We start from the raw sequence: 18043 nt of genomic DNA, 5'->3' as shown, positions 1-18043 counted from the left end.
GCGTTCCATTACAAGCTCCACTCATCTCATCAGGCTCTTCATTTAGAGGTGTCAATCAGACCTCGTGACGAATGGAAAAAGCAAAAACAACTAGCAGTTTCATTTCTCTGCCCTAAAATTCCCCACAGAGAGAATCATTTCCTCCCCTATTCACAATTGGCACCCGGCTTTCATTGCAGAGTCATTTAATTTTGGGGGTATCTGCCGCAAGGGTGTTTCAGGAATCAGGAATCAGTCTCCCTGCATCGCTCCAATAACTCCTTTTTCAATTGATTTTTGTAACTGTTTTGTTATGTTGTCCTTGCCCCCAACACATAAAGTGTCTCATGTCCGATAGCCTATTCCAGAGCCACCACGTCCATGATAAGTCCTGTAATAAACCAAAGCACAGAAACACCAGATAAAGGTCCTCTGCACAGCCCAGATCAAGGCGACTTTGTTCGGCATTGTGCTATAATGAATCTCCGTAAAGGCAGTCTGGATGTCATCCCTATTCACAGAGAGAGAGAGGGAGAGAGAGAGAGACTCTGGGCTTCCAGTCAAATTATCAGGCAAAGGTGAGGCAAATGAGAGGACTTCAAAGCACCTTTAAAGTGGTTAGACGGAGAGATCCTCCCTCTCCCCTGCCACGCTTTTAATAGGATCCAGGATTGAGATCCCGCCAGCTACTCTTTTCTGCACGGTCATCTTCTTTTTATCCCATGCAGACCATAAAATGAACTATTAAAGGAGAGAAAGGAAGAGAAAGAGAGACAGACAGAGAGACACCGAGAGCGAGGGAGAGAGTGGGACACAGAGACCGAGATAGAGAGAGAGAGAGGGAAAAAAAGAGTGCAGACTCGTGGGCCAATTTTCCATATGAACCTAGTTGGATTAGGACAATGCTTCCTCTTAACAGGTGCTCTCTTTTTAGTAGTCAATAGGTTGGAGGAGTTACCCAAGCCAAACGGCCACCTCAGGGGACGCGCAATTAATAAACACCGTCTTTCACCTTTCAACAGGAATACACTCAACCAATCCCCTGCCAACGTAAGTGTGACATTGAGAACGTTGACCAAGACAAATGGAAGCATGCTAAGGGAGCTGAACCCCATTCATGTTCTTCTATTGTTCCATCCCCATTGAGGTGATGTGTTGTATTGTCATGAAAACCCATAAGGCCTTTGTACTACATGTGAACGAGGAAATCCCTTGGACTCAGATTTCATTGTAGCCGAGAGCATCTGTAAGAGCATTAGCTACAATGACTCTTGGGAGAGAAAAAAAAAGAGGGGGTCAAGACCAAGGCTGAGGTGAACCTTTCATAACCTTGCGATTGGCATGTCACTTCTCTCGCTGGTGCTGGATTGGAAAAGACTCTCGAAAAAGATGCACAGATAATCAGGGTGAATAAAGATTAGGAAGGGGTTGCAGTGGCAGTAATAACATTTCCGGTCGTATGCCGGGGTTACGATTATTGTTATTTCCCCCCCGTGTAATTCATTTTGTCAATTCACATCAATTCATTCATTTTCTTGTCTGCACTAGATTACTCGGAAGTCGGCGCAAACTACTCCCGGGAATATTTCCTATTTAATTACTGTGTCAATATGTCTGGTTTGCATAACAGATTTCTCCACTGAATAGAAAATGTATTTGACCAATGAAAATGACATTTCCATTATTATATTTGCAATTTATTGTTAAACTTTCCAACCAGAAAAGTTTGAATATTTCTTGGTTTATAATGAAAAGAGGTGCTAATGATCCCAAGCACCTTGTGATTTAACACTGTACTGAGCCATGCACATTCTCAGTCACTGTGTCCCGGGGGAGGACTTTCCCGGGACGGACAGCTCAGTACTGTAGTCACTTGAGTCAATTGAGGGTGAGGTCCTAGCCTAAATCATCCATTCTCTCAACACTGTCAACAATATATGTCTTCAAAATAATGGTGAACATTCAATTATTGTCATTTCTTTTGCCATGTCCAGGAGAGTTTTCTTAATTTATATTAAGGGTTCTACTGTGTTCTACCTCAAGCAAGGTGGCTTAATGAGATGACACTGGGCGTTGTTTACAAACTCAGCTTTTTCAACTGTTGATCTGAATTTAAATGTCAAGACTTGTCAGCCAGTTAATGATACACACACAATGAAAATAGAAGATTTGGAAGCTTTTGGGAGTTATGCAACATGGGGACTGACATTAAATCACAGCTAAAGATGTCGCTGGCATCCCTTTGTGTACAGATGATCCACTGCTCACTTACACTGTCAGAACTCACACACATGACCACACACTGTCACAGTGCCTTACAAGGGTCGATACTACTGTACAGTGTTGCCAAGTTTGTAGATTCTGTCACAACAGTCTGCATATTGTTGTCATTGCAAAGGTCTGATTCGCCAGACTATTGCGACAGGGAACGGTGTCGGGCCAAGGACTGCGTAGTTTGATTTCCTCTTTCTTCATAGTTTTTCTGACCCTGCTGTACAGCTGCGTGAATGGGACACGGAAATGGACATCATCTGGAAAAGTGGAGCGTTCCTGAAAAATTGAGTCCAATCATATAAAATCCTTTCAGTTTCGTGCTGAAAGGGGTGATTGTAAGAATGAAAAGATACGGTACCAAAAGGAAAAGAGGAAATTGCTCGTGTTGGAGGAGCATACAGTATCTCCTGATGCTGATAGGTTCTACAGTGCTTCTGAAGCCTACATGCACCATATGATCTGGTAGTATTGGCACCTATTGGACACGTGCTTTACTCCTTGGATGGACATTGATCCCAATCTGGTCTTTCTCTACAAACTCATTGGACCAGGGTTAGATGGTTGACTGTGGGTGTAGCTCACAAGCTCTCTGCAGAGGCAAAGCTTCAGAGAATCCACAAGGGACCTTTACACTGATTACTTTCACCCACAATTACATTCCATGTTATACATTTCTGGTAAATCCATTGTTATGGACCTTTTAAGATTGATTTTTAGGTTAGTCATTTTTGACGGTCCCACTAGTAAGCCCAATAGGCTGTAACAGTTCAGTCGCACCTCAAAACAAGGGGTGTACCATAACAATTTTTAAGTATGTCTTAGCGGTCTATTTGAACCATCTATATCCATTCTCATAGCCCTATAGACAAGTCTACTTTTTAACACAACCTTTCTTTAACCCGAATGAATCATCTTTTCAAAATATTCCCCATCTACAGATGATTAGTTCCTTGTATATACCACGTTCATCATCAATCCTAAGACATGTTTCTCTCTCTTAATCCATAGAATGATCCCGTCCACCAGTCAGGACTTCCTGGTGCGTGACCTGGTGTCAGGGCGCGAGTACGACCTGTGTGTCCTGGCGGTCTACGACGACGGCATCACCTCGTTGACGGCCACGCGGCAGGTGGGCTGCGTCCAGTTCATCACGGAGACCGAGTACAGCCAGTGCCAGGCCCTCCACAGCCAGTTCCTGGGCGGCACCATGATCATCATTATCGGTGGCATCATCGTGGCCTCCGTGCTCGTCTTCATCATCATCCTCATGATCCGCTACAAGGTCTATAGCCACCAGGGCATGGACACAGGCAAGGTGGGCACCCTGGCCAACATCCGTGCCCAGACCAATGGAGGACAGGCTGGGGGACAGGTGTCCCACTCTGGGTCTAAAGTTACAGAGAGTCAGGAGGAGCAGCAGGATCATGCCTTTGCTGGGGTGGGAGTGGGACCAGGGACAGGGTTAGGGGGGTGTGTGAGTGGAGTGGCATCGCCTAATGCCACCCTAAAGAACTCTAACACCATGGCGCTGGTGGTTGACTGTGAGAAGGCGGTGCAGATCTCAGACATGACTGCTGAGGACCTGCTGTCGCCTAGTAAGAGGCGTCACTCCAGGACTGCCTTTGAGATGAAGAGGAGAGCCTCCCTCACACCCAGAGAGGCCACCATCGTCGATGTGGGGGGAGGTAAGTACTTGAGAGAGTGAGGCAGATAAAAATGGTTGTGATTGGGGTGAATGAGAGAGTGACCCAATTTTTCATCATTTTCAATTTGGTATCTCTATGGCATGTCTGAAACAACTGGCATGTAATTCATTTGTGTTCCTTCTGTGACCTACAGTAGGTATCGGCAGCTAGAGCCCTGCCACTGAACATGAACCCATAGCATAGCCCAACCCAGCACACCTCATTGCATCACATAAATGCCATTTTAGAGACATGTAATTGCTAAGAACAGGGCCATTCAACTGATTCAATGGGCCACAGCCAGATATATTTTAAAGAACCTCACCAGAGTGAGAAACTTGGATACATTGTTCCAATTGGATAATTGCACTTTCTGAATGAATGGCCATGGATTTCCAGAGCCATGGCCTTGTAAATCACTAATTCAATATGGTGAATTAAATCAGGGTCAGGGAGAGACCAGGCCCTCTCTTTCAATTCCGTCAATCACCCATGTCAGCTACAACATTGATTTTAGTGGAAAGTAAGGGGCATAATGAACCAAAATGATCCATTTAGGCTGAGGATAATTGAAAACGATTGAATTTGGCTGCCCTTGAACCTGACCAAAACCTTTGCAGTGGGCAACCACATTCTCAAAGGCATTGCTGTGTAAATGCACACGTTGCACTGCAACGCACATATATTCATTCTGAAAAGGTGCTGCAGTGAACGATCACTCTATACACTTACATTCTGTAATCATTCGGTAAAATCACAATTTACTTCCACCAGTAGAATCCTATCGGACACACAACCAGTAAGTGCAAGGCTACCATGTGATCTGAGTCACTTTGCCCGGATTCCATATCAGATCTGTGCCAAAAACCTGTGGAGCTGCCCTGTGTGAAACAAAATGGTGCCAATTTGGTACAGTTGACACCGGGCCATGAATCACATTCCCGCAGCCATGTCCGCAGGCTCCCTGCTGTGTCCCTGAGACGAGGGGTGATGAACGCACCGCACCGCGTCCAGCCTGGCTGTCACTAACTCTAGCCGCCTCATCCCTCACCTCTATTTGTCTCTTCCACCAGACACGCCAGCGCCCGTGGCCGCCGACGACGACAAGAGGGCTCACCGAGACTGGAGTGACTTTAAAATTTGATGACTCCTTCTGCTTCTTCGGGCGAGAAGCAGCCATCAACCTCCAAGAGTAATGGTTCCCTTCTTTCCCTGTTCCTCTCCATTCATCTACTTGAGAGAAGAATATGAGAGGGGGGGGGTGAGACTTTAGTGTAAGAGATGGAGAGATGGCCGTGTCGGAGAGAAAATGGCACTTAGTCAGAGCTAACATATTGCTAACCATGTTACTGCCAGAGACCTCCCTCAGGATTTGGTTCCTATACATATGGCATATTCAGCGAGACTAATTGCAGAGCCCACCCCCGTAACACTCAGTGTTGCCCCTTTGAAAGCAGCAGACATCCAAACAACATAATGCAGGAGCATGACTTACAATTACTTACATTTTCCTCCTATACCAATACACTGTAGTAGCAACACCAAACAGATCATAGCACAGTAGCAATTACAAACAAACACATCATCTGATCCACCTTCCAGTAAATATCATCATTGTAAATCCAATTACCATTCAAACTATTGCACATATCTCGAGGACAGTTGTGATTGATGTCATGCATTCAACTCAGTCACTGGTTAGATTGTACACACAGTATCATGCATTCCACTCAATCAGTAACCATTGGTCATGTTTTTGTTTTTCAGAATATTCCCAGGATTCCAGGAATCAAGGAGATTGGATTATAAATCAGGAACATTTTTAGGACTCCTGCCAGACATCCTCCTTGCGTCCTCCATAGTTCACACTGTATTTACAGACCCCCCATGAAAACACCCCAAGATGGATTTAATAAGGACTCAATTCACCATCATAATCTAATGGATTGGAGCTAGACGAGCCAACGGCCTCGCCAGTGGCTTTTGAAACGTATTGCCTTGTAATCCCTCTGTGGCTCAGACTGTCTGTGTGTCCGCTGTTCCTGGCCCTGTACTTGGGACCAGGACTTGCCAATACCTGGACCTGTTCCTGGACCTGCTCATATTGTACCTTACTTTACCTGACTGTCTTCAGACTCAGGATGGGGACCCAGCCAAAGGTGAGTGTACACAGGATTATGTACTCTATGTGGGTTGACCAGGAAACACTCACTGGTCGGGTCACAAGGTCAGAAAACCGCCCAGGGCCTTCCTCATGTTTTAACTAAGTTGACCATATATTTCAAGGATGCATGCCACAGATATCTCTAATTTAGGGGCTGTGTGTGAGAGTGTGTTCTGTGTTGCTTTTAACCAACCATGTTAGAGGCCCCAGACAGGCCCCTTCTGATTAGTTTGTGACTACAAACAGGAGAGGGAGGGTGTTGGAGGGTAAACTTGGGGTACTCTGGAGGCGGACCCAATCTTTCTCCCAGAGACATCTCATGTCTGCCTCCCATCTCCTCCTTGTCCACTCTACTGGTTCCTCTGGCTTAACTAATAACATGGCTAAACGGATGGGAAATAATTATGGGCAGACAGGCAATTGAGGAGTCAAATTTGGTAAGTGATCAGCTCAATTAGGTCCTGAAAACATTGACGGAGGAGCACAGCGGGAGAGGACCCCAGCCGCAACTCAAGGGTGGGCATTACTAGATCTGTCTGGATTAGGCTACTTTCTCTCTTAACTCCCTACTATTCCACGCACTCCATTGACTGTTGTCCCCAATTAGATGGTTTTTTATTAATTTGTTAGGAGCCCCATTAGCCAATGACAATGGCGACATCTAGTCTTTCTGGGGTCCGACACATAACGAAAATGACACTACAGACATAAGACTTTACAATTGACATACATTTAAAAACAGTAACATGTAGTGTGTGTGTGTCCATCTATCAGTTACAGATACATGTCAGTACATACACACAACAAATAGGTCACATGGGGGAGAGGCGGTGTGCCGTGAGGTGTTGCTTTATTTTTGAAACCAGGATTGCTGTTCAATTGCACTTTATATGATGGAAGGGAGGTTCATGCACTCATGGCTCTATATAATACTATATGTTTCCTTGAATTTCTGGACCTGGGGACTGTGAAAAGACCCCTGATGGCATGTCTGGTGGGGTAAGTGTGTGTGTCAGTGCTGTGTGAAAGTTGACTATGCAAACAATTTGGAATTTACAACACATTGTTTCTTATAAAAACAAGAAGTGACGCAGTCAATCTTTCCTCAACCCTTAGCCAAGAGAGACTGGCGTGCATAGTATTAATATTAGCCCTCTGATTACAATGACGAGCAAGGCGTGCCACACTGTTCTGGGCCAGCTGCAGCTTAACTAGGACTTTCTTTGCAGCACTTGACCATATGACAATAATCAAGATTAGCTAAAACTAGAGTCTCCAGGACTTGCTTTGTGTGGTGTCATGAAAGCAGAGCATCTCTTTATTACGGACAAACCTCTCCACATCTTTACAACCATTGAATCTATGTTTTGACCATGACGGTTTACAATCTAAGGTAACACCAAGTAATTTAGTCTCCTCAACTTGTTCAATAGCCACACCATTCATTACCAGAGGTCTAGAATTTAGGGAATGATTTGTACCAAATACAATGCTCCTCGTTTTAGAGATGTTCAGGACCAGTTTATTACTGGCCACCCATTTCAAAACAGACTGCAACTCTTTGTTAAGGGGTTCACTTCAATGAAGTGACTTCATTAGATGTGGTTGCTGATGCATATATGGTTCAATCATCAGCATACATGGACACACATGCTTTGCTTAATGCCAGTGGCAGATCTTTGGAAAAATAGAAAAGAGTAGAGTGCTACGAGAGCTGCCTTGCGGTACACCACACTTTACATGTTTGACATTGGAGAAGCTGCCATTAAAGAAAACTCTATGAGTTCTACTTTCTAGATAGCTCTGAATGCACAATTTGGCAGAGGTTGAAAAGCCATAACACATGCATTTTATCAACAACCGGTTATCTGAAATCTAACAGTACAGCTCCCTCAATCTTCTTAACAGTTTCTTTCTACCAATCATCATTCATTTGTGTCTGTGCAGTACATGTTGAGTCCCCTTTCCCCTCAAAGTAATTTGTTAATGAGTTTACAGAGAGATAGCATTGTATTTGGTCAAACACAATTTTTTCCAGCAGTTTGCTAAGAGCTGGCAGCAAGCTGATAGGTCTGCTGTTAGAACCAGTAAAAGCCACTTTGCCACTCTTGGGTAGCGGAATGAGGGTGGCTTCTTTCTAGGCCTGTGGACAAAGACTTTCCACTAGGCTGAGATTAATTATATGACAGATTGGAGTGGCTATAGAGTAAGCTACCATCCTCAGAAGCTTTCCATCTAAGTTGTCAGGAGGCACCTCTCCCACACTAACTTTACAAAATTCTAACTGCAATGCTTTTCTTTCATTACTTGTTTTTGTATGTTGTTACACTTAGGTTGAAGTTACACTTAGGTTGGAGTAATTAAAACTCGTTTTTCAACGACTCCACAATTTCTTGCTAATTAACAAACTATAGTTTTGGCAAGTCGGTTAGGACATCTACTTTGTGCATGACACACAGACAAATGATTTCACTTATAATTCACTGTATCACAATTCCAGTGGGTCAGAAGTTTACATGCACTAAGTTGACTGTGCCTTTAATCAGCTTGGAAGATTCCTGAAAATGGAATTGATTATTCTCCGCACCGCAGCTTTCAAATTAAAATTGGGGAATCATTGGTTTATTTCGATGTTTCTTTCTATGCTTCCTAGTATTCATGAAGGACTTTGGCAACAGTAGAACATTAAATTACAGTGAACTCTCCATTTGAGCTGCAGTTGGCAGAAGGGCACCGTTCCATTGATTCCCCCCCCCAGTTCATGGTCTTTGAAAGATCATGGAAGATTATGTGTGCCATGATCCTCCACGCACTCTTTCACATCACAGCCACCTTTCAATCCCAAATAGTCAATCTGTAACCACACAGACAACAGAAAAGGGACCATAAGATATGTATTATATAAGATATGTCATTAAGCAATTCACTTCATTTTAATAGCCTATTGGCTTGCCGAAAAACTAGTAACTCGTTTTTTTTTTACAATATCAAAAACACAAACCTTATCTTAGTTTTGGATAACTAATGCTCCATACAGATCTGGACATTGGTTGTCTTCTGCTAATAACTCCACAAACCATTAAGGAATAATTATAATAGCTGACTAGGTCAGGAGACGGAAATGCAAAAAAAGAGACCCAAAATATCACTAAACCTTACAGATAAAAATAAACTCCAACCAAGGCCAAAAAAACAAGCAACACTGGGGACACTTCAATCACTGTGAGGAGGCATGAAAATATTCAAACGGTAGCTCAAGATATAAGTATTAAAAATTAAAAATCATAAACAGTGCAGTATGTATTGATATTAATATTGAAGAATACAATTATTTAGCTTTAATTTGTCACGGTTATGTGATTATATGATCCTCTCTACCAGCACTAAACATAAGACCTGTTGGGCCGATTCAAGCAACAACAAAAAAAATCAACATTCTAACAGTAATTAAACATTCTGTACTGTATATTTGGTTGTGTTTAGGAAGGTTTAGGTAACCTTAGAATATACATATTATTGACATGTACTGTGGGCTGTATGTTGGGTAATGGAGAGGAACAGGTCCTACTGTCAGAAGGAGGGTCAAAAGGGGAACGGCATACACCATTATTATGACATGCCCTACTAAAACTGTTATGTTTGAAACTACTAAACTTTAACAACAAAAACGTAAAGAGGGATACTTTACCTTAAATGGCAAGTGGCAGACGGTGTTGTCAGCTACTTGCTAATGTTTGCCAAGCTAACACACATTAATTAGCTTGGTAACACTAGCCAAGCACAGCTACAAACATAAAACGTTTATCAAGTAGAGTTAGCTATAGTTAGCTAGCTACAGTACTCACCCTTTAATAGCTAGTGTCCTCAGTAGTGGCCCCTTGACAGCTAACTCACACAACCTAAAGGAACATTTCAAACTTGCTAGTGAGTAACAGTAGCTAGCTACTAACATTAGCCAGTACACCTGCTCATTTTACCTGGTGTAACGGCTTTCATTGGTGGAAGGAGAGGAGGACCAAAATGCAGCGTGGTAAGTGTTCATCATGTTTTAATAGAACAAACTGAACACTACACAAAATATTAACAAAGAGAAAAAGAAACAGTTCTGCCAGGTGAACAGACACTAAACAGGAATTAAACACCCACAACCAAAATGGGGAAAACCGGCTACCTAAGTATGATTCTCAATCAGAGACAACGAACGACACCTGCCTCTGATTGAGAACCATACTAGGCCAAACACATAGAAATATAAAGGAACTAAGGTCAGAACGTGACACCTGGGCAGCTAAGGACATGTTAACTTAGATAGCAAGCTAGCGATCACAAAGAACAAGCTCCTCGATTTAGCTCACAAATGTTAGTCAAATTACTGGACACCAAATAATTTCAGTTGACAGTCTACTTGCCAGGTTACCTTGCCAGATTACCTTGCCTACACTACATTTTCACAGTCCAATTGCATTTTCATAAGGAACAAATATTATAAACAGCTAGCTAAGCTATATAAAAGGTCAGGTAGGGAAAAATAGCTAACTTACCGATTTCATGAAGTTAGCTAACTAGCTAGCTATTGGATGCAACCGATCCAACAACAGTGTTATTGTCGCATGTAGCTAGCTAGCAATGCTGCAAGTTGGTAACTGATCTTGGGTCTCCACTCGAAATAGGTGGGGTATTGCAGTTTAATTGGTTGTTTATATCATATGACTAGGTTGGAGGTATTCACTTTCAGGTGTCTCTTTGAATAATCTAACAGAGCAAAACAATTTGGTACACACACAAAAATAAACATGGTTTTCAATAGTGAATGTTCTTTGCCTTATAGATAGTTAAATCCTATTTGATGTTTATTTGTATTTTTACTTATATTAAAGCCATGCTTAAGATTAGGAATGGAACCTGTATGGTTCTAAAGAACCATTAAACCAGTAAATAGGTTCAACTTTATATAGCACCAAAATAGTAGGTTAAATTCAATCAATTTTTAAGGCAAGTATGGAAAGTATGTTTATTGTCATATGAAGAACTATACCTTATATAATACCTTACAACGAAATGCTTACTCCCATGTAGGCCAACAGTACAAAACATAGAGATACAAAATCTAAAAGATGAATAACAATGGATCAAAGTGTACAGAGAATGTGCAAACAGGCAGTTAAAATAAATTAAATATAACAGTGAAATTGATATGTACATATTATAGGGATAAAATGTTGAGTGCATATTTAATACAAAGAAAAAAATAAAAATAAATATATGTTGCCATTATATCGCAAGCCACATTCGCCCTGCCATAAGGAATATGGACTCGTTCGCCGTATTTGGCCCACTGTTGGCCCACATAGGACTGGCCACTGCCGAGGCAAAGCCAGCAGTGCTAAACAGTTGCCTCAAATGGCCCGGAATCATCTGCTATCTGGTTTGAAAGAGCAATTACGGTTAAGTGCTTTGCTCAAGGGCACATAGACAGATTTTTCACCTAGTCAGCTTGGGGATTTGATCCAGCAACCTTTTGGTTACTGGCCCAAGACCCTTAACCACTAGGCTACCTGCCGCTACCTGCTGCCCTATTTTACGTGCTAACATGAAATGTTTTGTTTATTTAAGTCAATTAATACGTTTCTTGGAGGGCATGCAAGTGGGTGGTCATTTCCCGGGAGGCCTATGAGATCATACTTAATTATTCTCACATCAATGAAAGGTGCGTGCTTTCTAGAGATTTATCCAATGACCTTGTCATGGCTTAGGTCTATGTTATCTTAGATCACTGCAGTGGTCATGGTATACCGTAGTACAGCCAAACACAAATCAATCCCGTGAACATTTGATCCCACAACTCATTGCAGGTTATTTCTCACCCTCGCCCAGCTTGTGTTCAGACAGGGCTTGGGTGACGGCCATTCTACAATTTGTACGACAAGGTGATTACAAGGTGATCTGGCCCTATCGTGTGGTAGAGAGGAGGGCCTCTGCTATTAAATATCGGCTTTTCTGAAACAAAGCAAGGGAGGTATGCATAATTGATCATTGCAGCTATTTCTCGCCTCAGACGTAAAACTTGCCATCAATTCCCCTGCGAACTCTTTTCTTTTACCTGCTAACATCTGAGAGCACAGAAGCGTGTCGAGTTGGGAGGGGAAATGAAGTGGAGAGTGCAATGTGAACATGCACTGGAGCATCACTTTATGTCTTAACAAATAGGTTCACCCTACTCCCGACTCTGATGGCTTTAGCCTTTGATAGTTGAGAGTAAACTGACCATCAATATATTTTATCAGCAAACTAATTGTGTGCCTGTCTGATGAATAAAATGTTGAGTGGCGGGTGGACAGGTGCTTTTGTTTGTATTTTCCGTTGGATAGTAACGTGGAGAGGGCTGAGGTGTTGTGATGTGTGAAATCAGGGGACTCCATTGTTCTAAGCTCTCACCGTTCCCAGAGAGGACGGGGACAAATGGAAAGGCTCAGCCGGCTGTCAGTACCTAGGCCCGGGCCATGAAATCACTATTGATGAGACATATCTCACCATCAAGCATGAGTTTGAGAAATGAGACGGGTTTAAGGTTAGACTTGAAAGAGATGAGGCCAAGATAGATGTGTGTGTGTCTATTTCATTCATCTAAAACCGAGTTCAAACAGCCTGGTATCGTCAGCATTCTGTCTCACAAAATAACATGAGGATTGGAAAAAAAGAAACACTTTAAGAGGATCGTAATTCTGCTGCTGGTGTAATTTCCTAATTAGTGTTTTTGTCTTTTCATCGCCCTTGCTTTGATTAGCAATCTGTAGGATACGTGTGCGGGGCGTATGTGTTTTCATACATACGTGTGTGTGTGTGTGCATGCCTGTGTGTGTGTGTGTGTGTGTTTGTTGTGAGAACAGAGCACCATGCCTCTCATATTTACACAAGACTCCACCCTCAGGACAATTATGGTGCTCCTACAATACATAGACCACACAAACCAAAATCAGATGATGCTTTATATATCACAACCACTGCCAAATGTAATTCATTACCCCGGGACCACCCATACGTAGAATGTATGCACACATGACTCGCTTTGGATGAAAGCGTCTGCTAAATGGCATATATTATTATTATTATTACTACTGTACCAAGAGGCCGGCAAATGTCAGAGAGGAATTTATTTAGCAAATTTTGCAGCTTTCTTTATTGTCATGGCTGCTTTAATCAGGGATGTAGTTTCTGCTCTCTGTGTGTATGAAGCATTGGGCCTCGGAGGCGTGCTACAGCTCAATTTAAACTTGGCCCTATTTCCAAACAGTTGCAAAGACATGGATTCTGTTTCTTTTTGTCACATAGCCGGTCTGCGCCCACAAAAATATATTTATACATTCTTGTCTCTTCGCGTTTGTATTGAGCAAGAACAGAATCAAGTTGGGGGCTGCCATTGTTATAGCTGTATGTGCTATGATCTGCAAAAAACAACAAACAAAATTGAGATTGCAGCAGACTTTGGATTGCTATCACCACTTTGCTAAAATAGGCCTGGGAGAAATCAATTATGACGTGCTGTATGGCTTGATGGCAACCATCTTTCCATCCTCCCACACTTAGCATTAAGTCGTGTCAAGTCTCCTGCCTCATTTCTCTGGCAATTAAAGTATCGTAATGTGGCTAATCGTTGCTTCAAGCTTGATGACGCAGAGAAAAGCCTGTTACCCAAAGTATCAGCAGCAGCACAGCGCCTGATGATCACAGGTCCCTGGCATCAATAATCAGGTTGTTTAGAGTGAGATCACAGAGGTCTCCCCACTAATACAAGTCAAGAACAGCAGGCTAACTGGTCTGTGCTGAACTGTCTGAAGTCTCAGCTATGGCGTCACTATGCAAACATTATGCAAACAAGCTCTGTTATTATTTGGGAGACAGAATGATGTTCGACTCAGATATCATGGGGCAGAAGCGAGGCGGCAGGGGACATTAGGTTGTAGGCTCTTTGTTTTCATTTTGGCACTTTATCATGTTCTTCTGATCAGGGCAAATGCAGAGCTTCACAATACCACAGTGATGGTTTTATTAAAGAGAATTTGCCAGTTTTGGTGACTAGAAGACACCTAAAACCAAGGGCAAAATACTGTTGTTATCACTCGCCCTCTAGCCAGACAATGTGAAACAGCAACAACATCAACATCCCATGTAAAATGGTGAGATGATGAAAGGTGGTGTGGAGAATAAATTACTGTCTGCCCCCTGAACAGTGTCTGGGTCGGCAGGCATTGGATGGCATTCGGAGAGAGAGATTTGTGTGGCAGACACACTGAGGTGATTCATTTCAGATGATCACTGGATGATTGCCCCAGTGGGCGGATTGCAATCCATAACAATTTATATCTCCTGTTCAGGCCACAATTAATTGCGTAATCAATAGGTACTGATGAGAAGCAAGGTGTGATTATGGGAATCATAATTAGGGTAGTGTAAATATCATAACACAAGGTGAGACCCAGATGCAGACACAAGAGGCAGATGGTTGGAGTCTTACAATATTTATTAATCCAATAGGGTAAGTCAAGAGAATGGTCGTGGATAGGCAAAAGGATCAAAACCAGTTCAGAGTCCAAAAGGTACCGAAAGGCAGGCAGAATCGAGGTCAGGGCAGGCAGGATGATCAGGCAGGCCAGAAAGTAGTCCAGAGTCAATCTGGGAAGACTATCAAAAAGAGAAGAGCAAAAGGAGTGCGGGAAAAACACGCTGGTTGACTTGACTAACATACAAGACGAACTGGCACAGAGAGACGGGAAACACAGGGATAAATACACTGGGGGGAAATAAGCGACACCTGGAGGGGTTGGAGACAATCACAGGAACAGGTGAAAGCGTGACAGTAAAAGAGTCTGACTGTGGGTATCGGACTGACCCCTCCTTGGAATATTTCTAGAGTGGCGGATGCAATGTTGGTCCGGTCCTCATGGAGGTCCAATATCCTTTCTCCCGGATGGCGGTAGAAGATCATAGAAATAGCTCAATGGTGCACGCTCAGTGGAAGGAAACAGGCGTTTGTTTGTAAATGGATGTAAACAAAGCTATTTCGTATACACTCACTAGAAATAGTGTGTGATGCAACACCATGAATGGTTTAGAACAAGTGCCAGGTCTAATGGAAAGCAAGCTACGGTATGATGCTATAATCTAGCGTACAAATAGGTCTCCCTTACTCAGTTTGATATTTACACGTTTAAAGTGGGTAAGGAAATACAGAAATATACTTCTGCACTTTTGCAGAATCCAAGCGCTTCGTAATATCTGGTTGTGCTTCAAGAGAGACTCTCTCCTGCTGTGTCAATGAGAGAGTAGTAGAGAAGGCAGGTTCTGCTTTGGGTAGATGCTAGCTGACTTTATCAACACTCCCACGCTGGGAGGGAGTGGCAGAGAACACCCATGGTCACTCAGGTCTTGAAGCGGAATATGTCACACTTAAAGCCAAACATTTATTCACAGGATAAAGGAATGTTAAAAAAAAAAAAAATTCAAGTCACTTGTTACAGTACACTTTGTTATTGAAAAGCAAATTGTTTGTTTGAATGCGTTGGGGGTGAAGATGCAATGGCCCCCTTATGCTTCGAATGGACAATCTACTTCTGCCTCGTGAAGTCAGCAATAATTGACTGAAAAAACTTTCATGCAGTTATGGTTTTTTGACATACTAGTACATATAGCCAACTGAGAAGCTCAAATAAGTACCCACTGAACTCCCTCCACTTTATAGGCCTCAGTCCACTCGGTGCTTTCAGCATCACACATGTTAGCCTGATATACAAGGGAACAGCATTTCCAAAATGGCATCCGTAATTGTAGCTCTGTTCAGCCTCATCTCTCCAATTCAAACCACCTGCAGTGCCAGCTAGTCAGCTACTTCCAGGTGCCATACACAGTGATACGCCACCAGAGAGCCTATATATAGAGGGTAGTGCGTACGGCCCGGTACATCACCGGGGCCAAGCTTCCTGCCATCCAGGATCTCTATACCAGGGGGTGTCAGAGGAAGGCCCTAACGCTTGCCAAAGACTCCAGCCTCCCTAGTCATAGACTGTTCTCTCACTACCGCACGGCAAGCAGTGCCAGAGCACCAAGTCTAGTTCCATGAGGCTTCTAAACAGGTTCTACCCCCAAGCCATAAGACTCCTGAACAGCTAATCAAATGGAAACCCAGACTTATTTTTTTTAACCTTTTTTATTTTTATTTTATTTTTAGGTATTTTCTTAGAACTGCATTGTTGGTTAACGGCTCGTAAGTGAGCGTTTCACTGTAAGGTCCTCACCCGTTGTATTCGGCGCATGTGACAAATACAATTTGAATTGATTTATACAGCAGCATTTTTCAAAGTGCCTAGTTCCATGTGTAGACGTAAGCAAAAGTGTTCATTTAAAATGTCTGCCAGGCTCGTTTTCAGCTCGCCACCAGCCAGGTATCCATGGCCATGATATGTCCAGCCCGATGCGAGGCTTAGTCAGGCTCGGCTGTCTGAGCTGACCAGCTTAACTCCTATCACTGTTCTGTGGACAGTGCGTGAGACAGTGAGGATGAGTCTAAGGCCGAGGAGTCCCAAATGTAATCTTGCGTTATACTGGGGAAAGCATCCGGTCACTTCAGTGGCTGTTTAATGGCACTGGGTTGTTGTTTTGTCATCCGGTTTTGTTTCATAGCCACAGCATGCATGCCCACCACGGTTTGGCCAGTGCTGTGAGGGAGGCTGCAAGTCATGGCAACCAATCATTTTACATTTGTATCAAACAGCAGTAGAACACAACACTGCGTGGATCCATCCGACTGCATTGTCCAAGCACGGTGGCCGTATGGCTGCCAGTGTTTGTGAAAGCTTCCTGTGTCTGTATTAAACTGATATACTTGGGTCTATTGTCTTTATGGACATGTTATGAATGTTCTCTGTTGCATTGTATATATAAAGCCTTAGTATGGCAGGGATTCGATGAATCTAACACTGGTCAAGGGGAACTAGTATCATCACTATACTTCAGGGGCTAAATTGTTGGCTGATCTTTATGAAGCATTTTCAATTATCAACCTGGATTTAAGTGGGCTTGTATGTGTGGTCAACCGTAACCGACGTTACGCCAGAATAGAACATATTCCTCACTGATTCCCCTGTCTCTCTCCCCTCTCTCTGCAGGTATGTGCTGTGTTTTGTCCATCCAGACTCCGAGGACCTAGGGACATATAGGAGGAAGAACTCCCACCAGAAGGGACTAAGCAAACTGAACCGCATGTCTGTGCATCACCACCACCTCTTCGTCACAATGGTCTTCATCACCCTCTCCTCCTGTGTGTTGCGTTTATTTATTTTCTCACCTTTGAGCTGAACCCAGGGAGAACTGAATCGGACAGACTTAAAGGGGAATAAACGCTCACTGCTGGGGACTCACCTTCTGTGTTCTCCGTCACTTTTTATTTGGCTTTATCTTTTGTATCTGTACATAACGCAATTCCAAATCTTATAGTTTTGTACATGTAATTTTTCTGGTGTGTGAAATTTTTCTAATAAAAAGAAAAAGCGGATTAATTCCCTAGAGACTAACAGGCCTGTTTGTGGCTGATTTACCTTCTTGTTACACCTTCTTCTCTCCTGTTTTATTCTCTCCATCCCGTCCTCATTTATTATCCCTATACAAGCCTATTACACCCACACCCTATCCCCACCTTGCCTATTTCTGCCTCGTGGCACCGTGTCGCCAATAACCTGTGTTTCCCCGATGGTTGTATCACAATGGCAGCCAATCCAAGTTACTTTAGAGGGAAAAAGGGATCCCAGAGGTAAAAAATAAATGAGGTTTGAAAAGTCCAGCCCTCTATATATATTACACCACCAGTCCTACAACCTTCTCCTAATGGAGTTATTCATCATTAGTATCGGGGTTAGCCTCACTTCCCTACCTAGTAGGCTTTATTTCTGAA

General features: G+C 43.0%; 1 protein-coding gene across 1 annotated transcript in view; it reads left to right on the top strand.

Annotated features, from left to right (window-relative positions):
* The window catches only part of LOC124005843 (leucine-rich repeat and fibronectin type III domain-containing protein 1-like protein), a 113175-nt gene extending 95509 nt beyond the window's left edge, over positions 1–17666 (top strand). Inside the window, exons 4-7 of the mRNA XM_046315461.1 lie at positions 3262–3938; positions 5012–5130; positions 5706–6097; positions 17262–17666. Of these exons, the coding sequence (XP_046171417.1) occupies positions 3262–3938; positions 5012–5082 (748 nt within the window). The 3' untranslated portion in view covers positions 5083–5130; positions 5706–6097; positions 17262–17666. The remainder of the gene's footprint in view (positions 1–3261; positions 3939–5011; positions 5131–5705; positions 6098–17261) is intronic.
* Positions 17667–18043: the final 377 nt, after the last annotated feature.

Source organism: Oncorhynchus gorbuscha, linkage group LG19 (assembly GCF_021184085.1).
Source record: "Oncorhynchus gorbuscha isolate QuinsamMale2020 ecotype Even-year linkage group LG19, OgorEven_v1.0, whole genome shotgun sequence".
Taxonomy (NCBI): domain Eukaryota; kingdom Metazoa; phylum Chordata; class Actinopteri; order Salmoniformes; family Salmonidae; genus Oncorhynchus; species Oncorhynchus gorbuscha.
The sequence above is the reverse complement of the archived record's forward strand: the minus strand, read 5'-3'. Positions and strand labels throughout refer to the sequence as shown.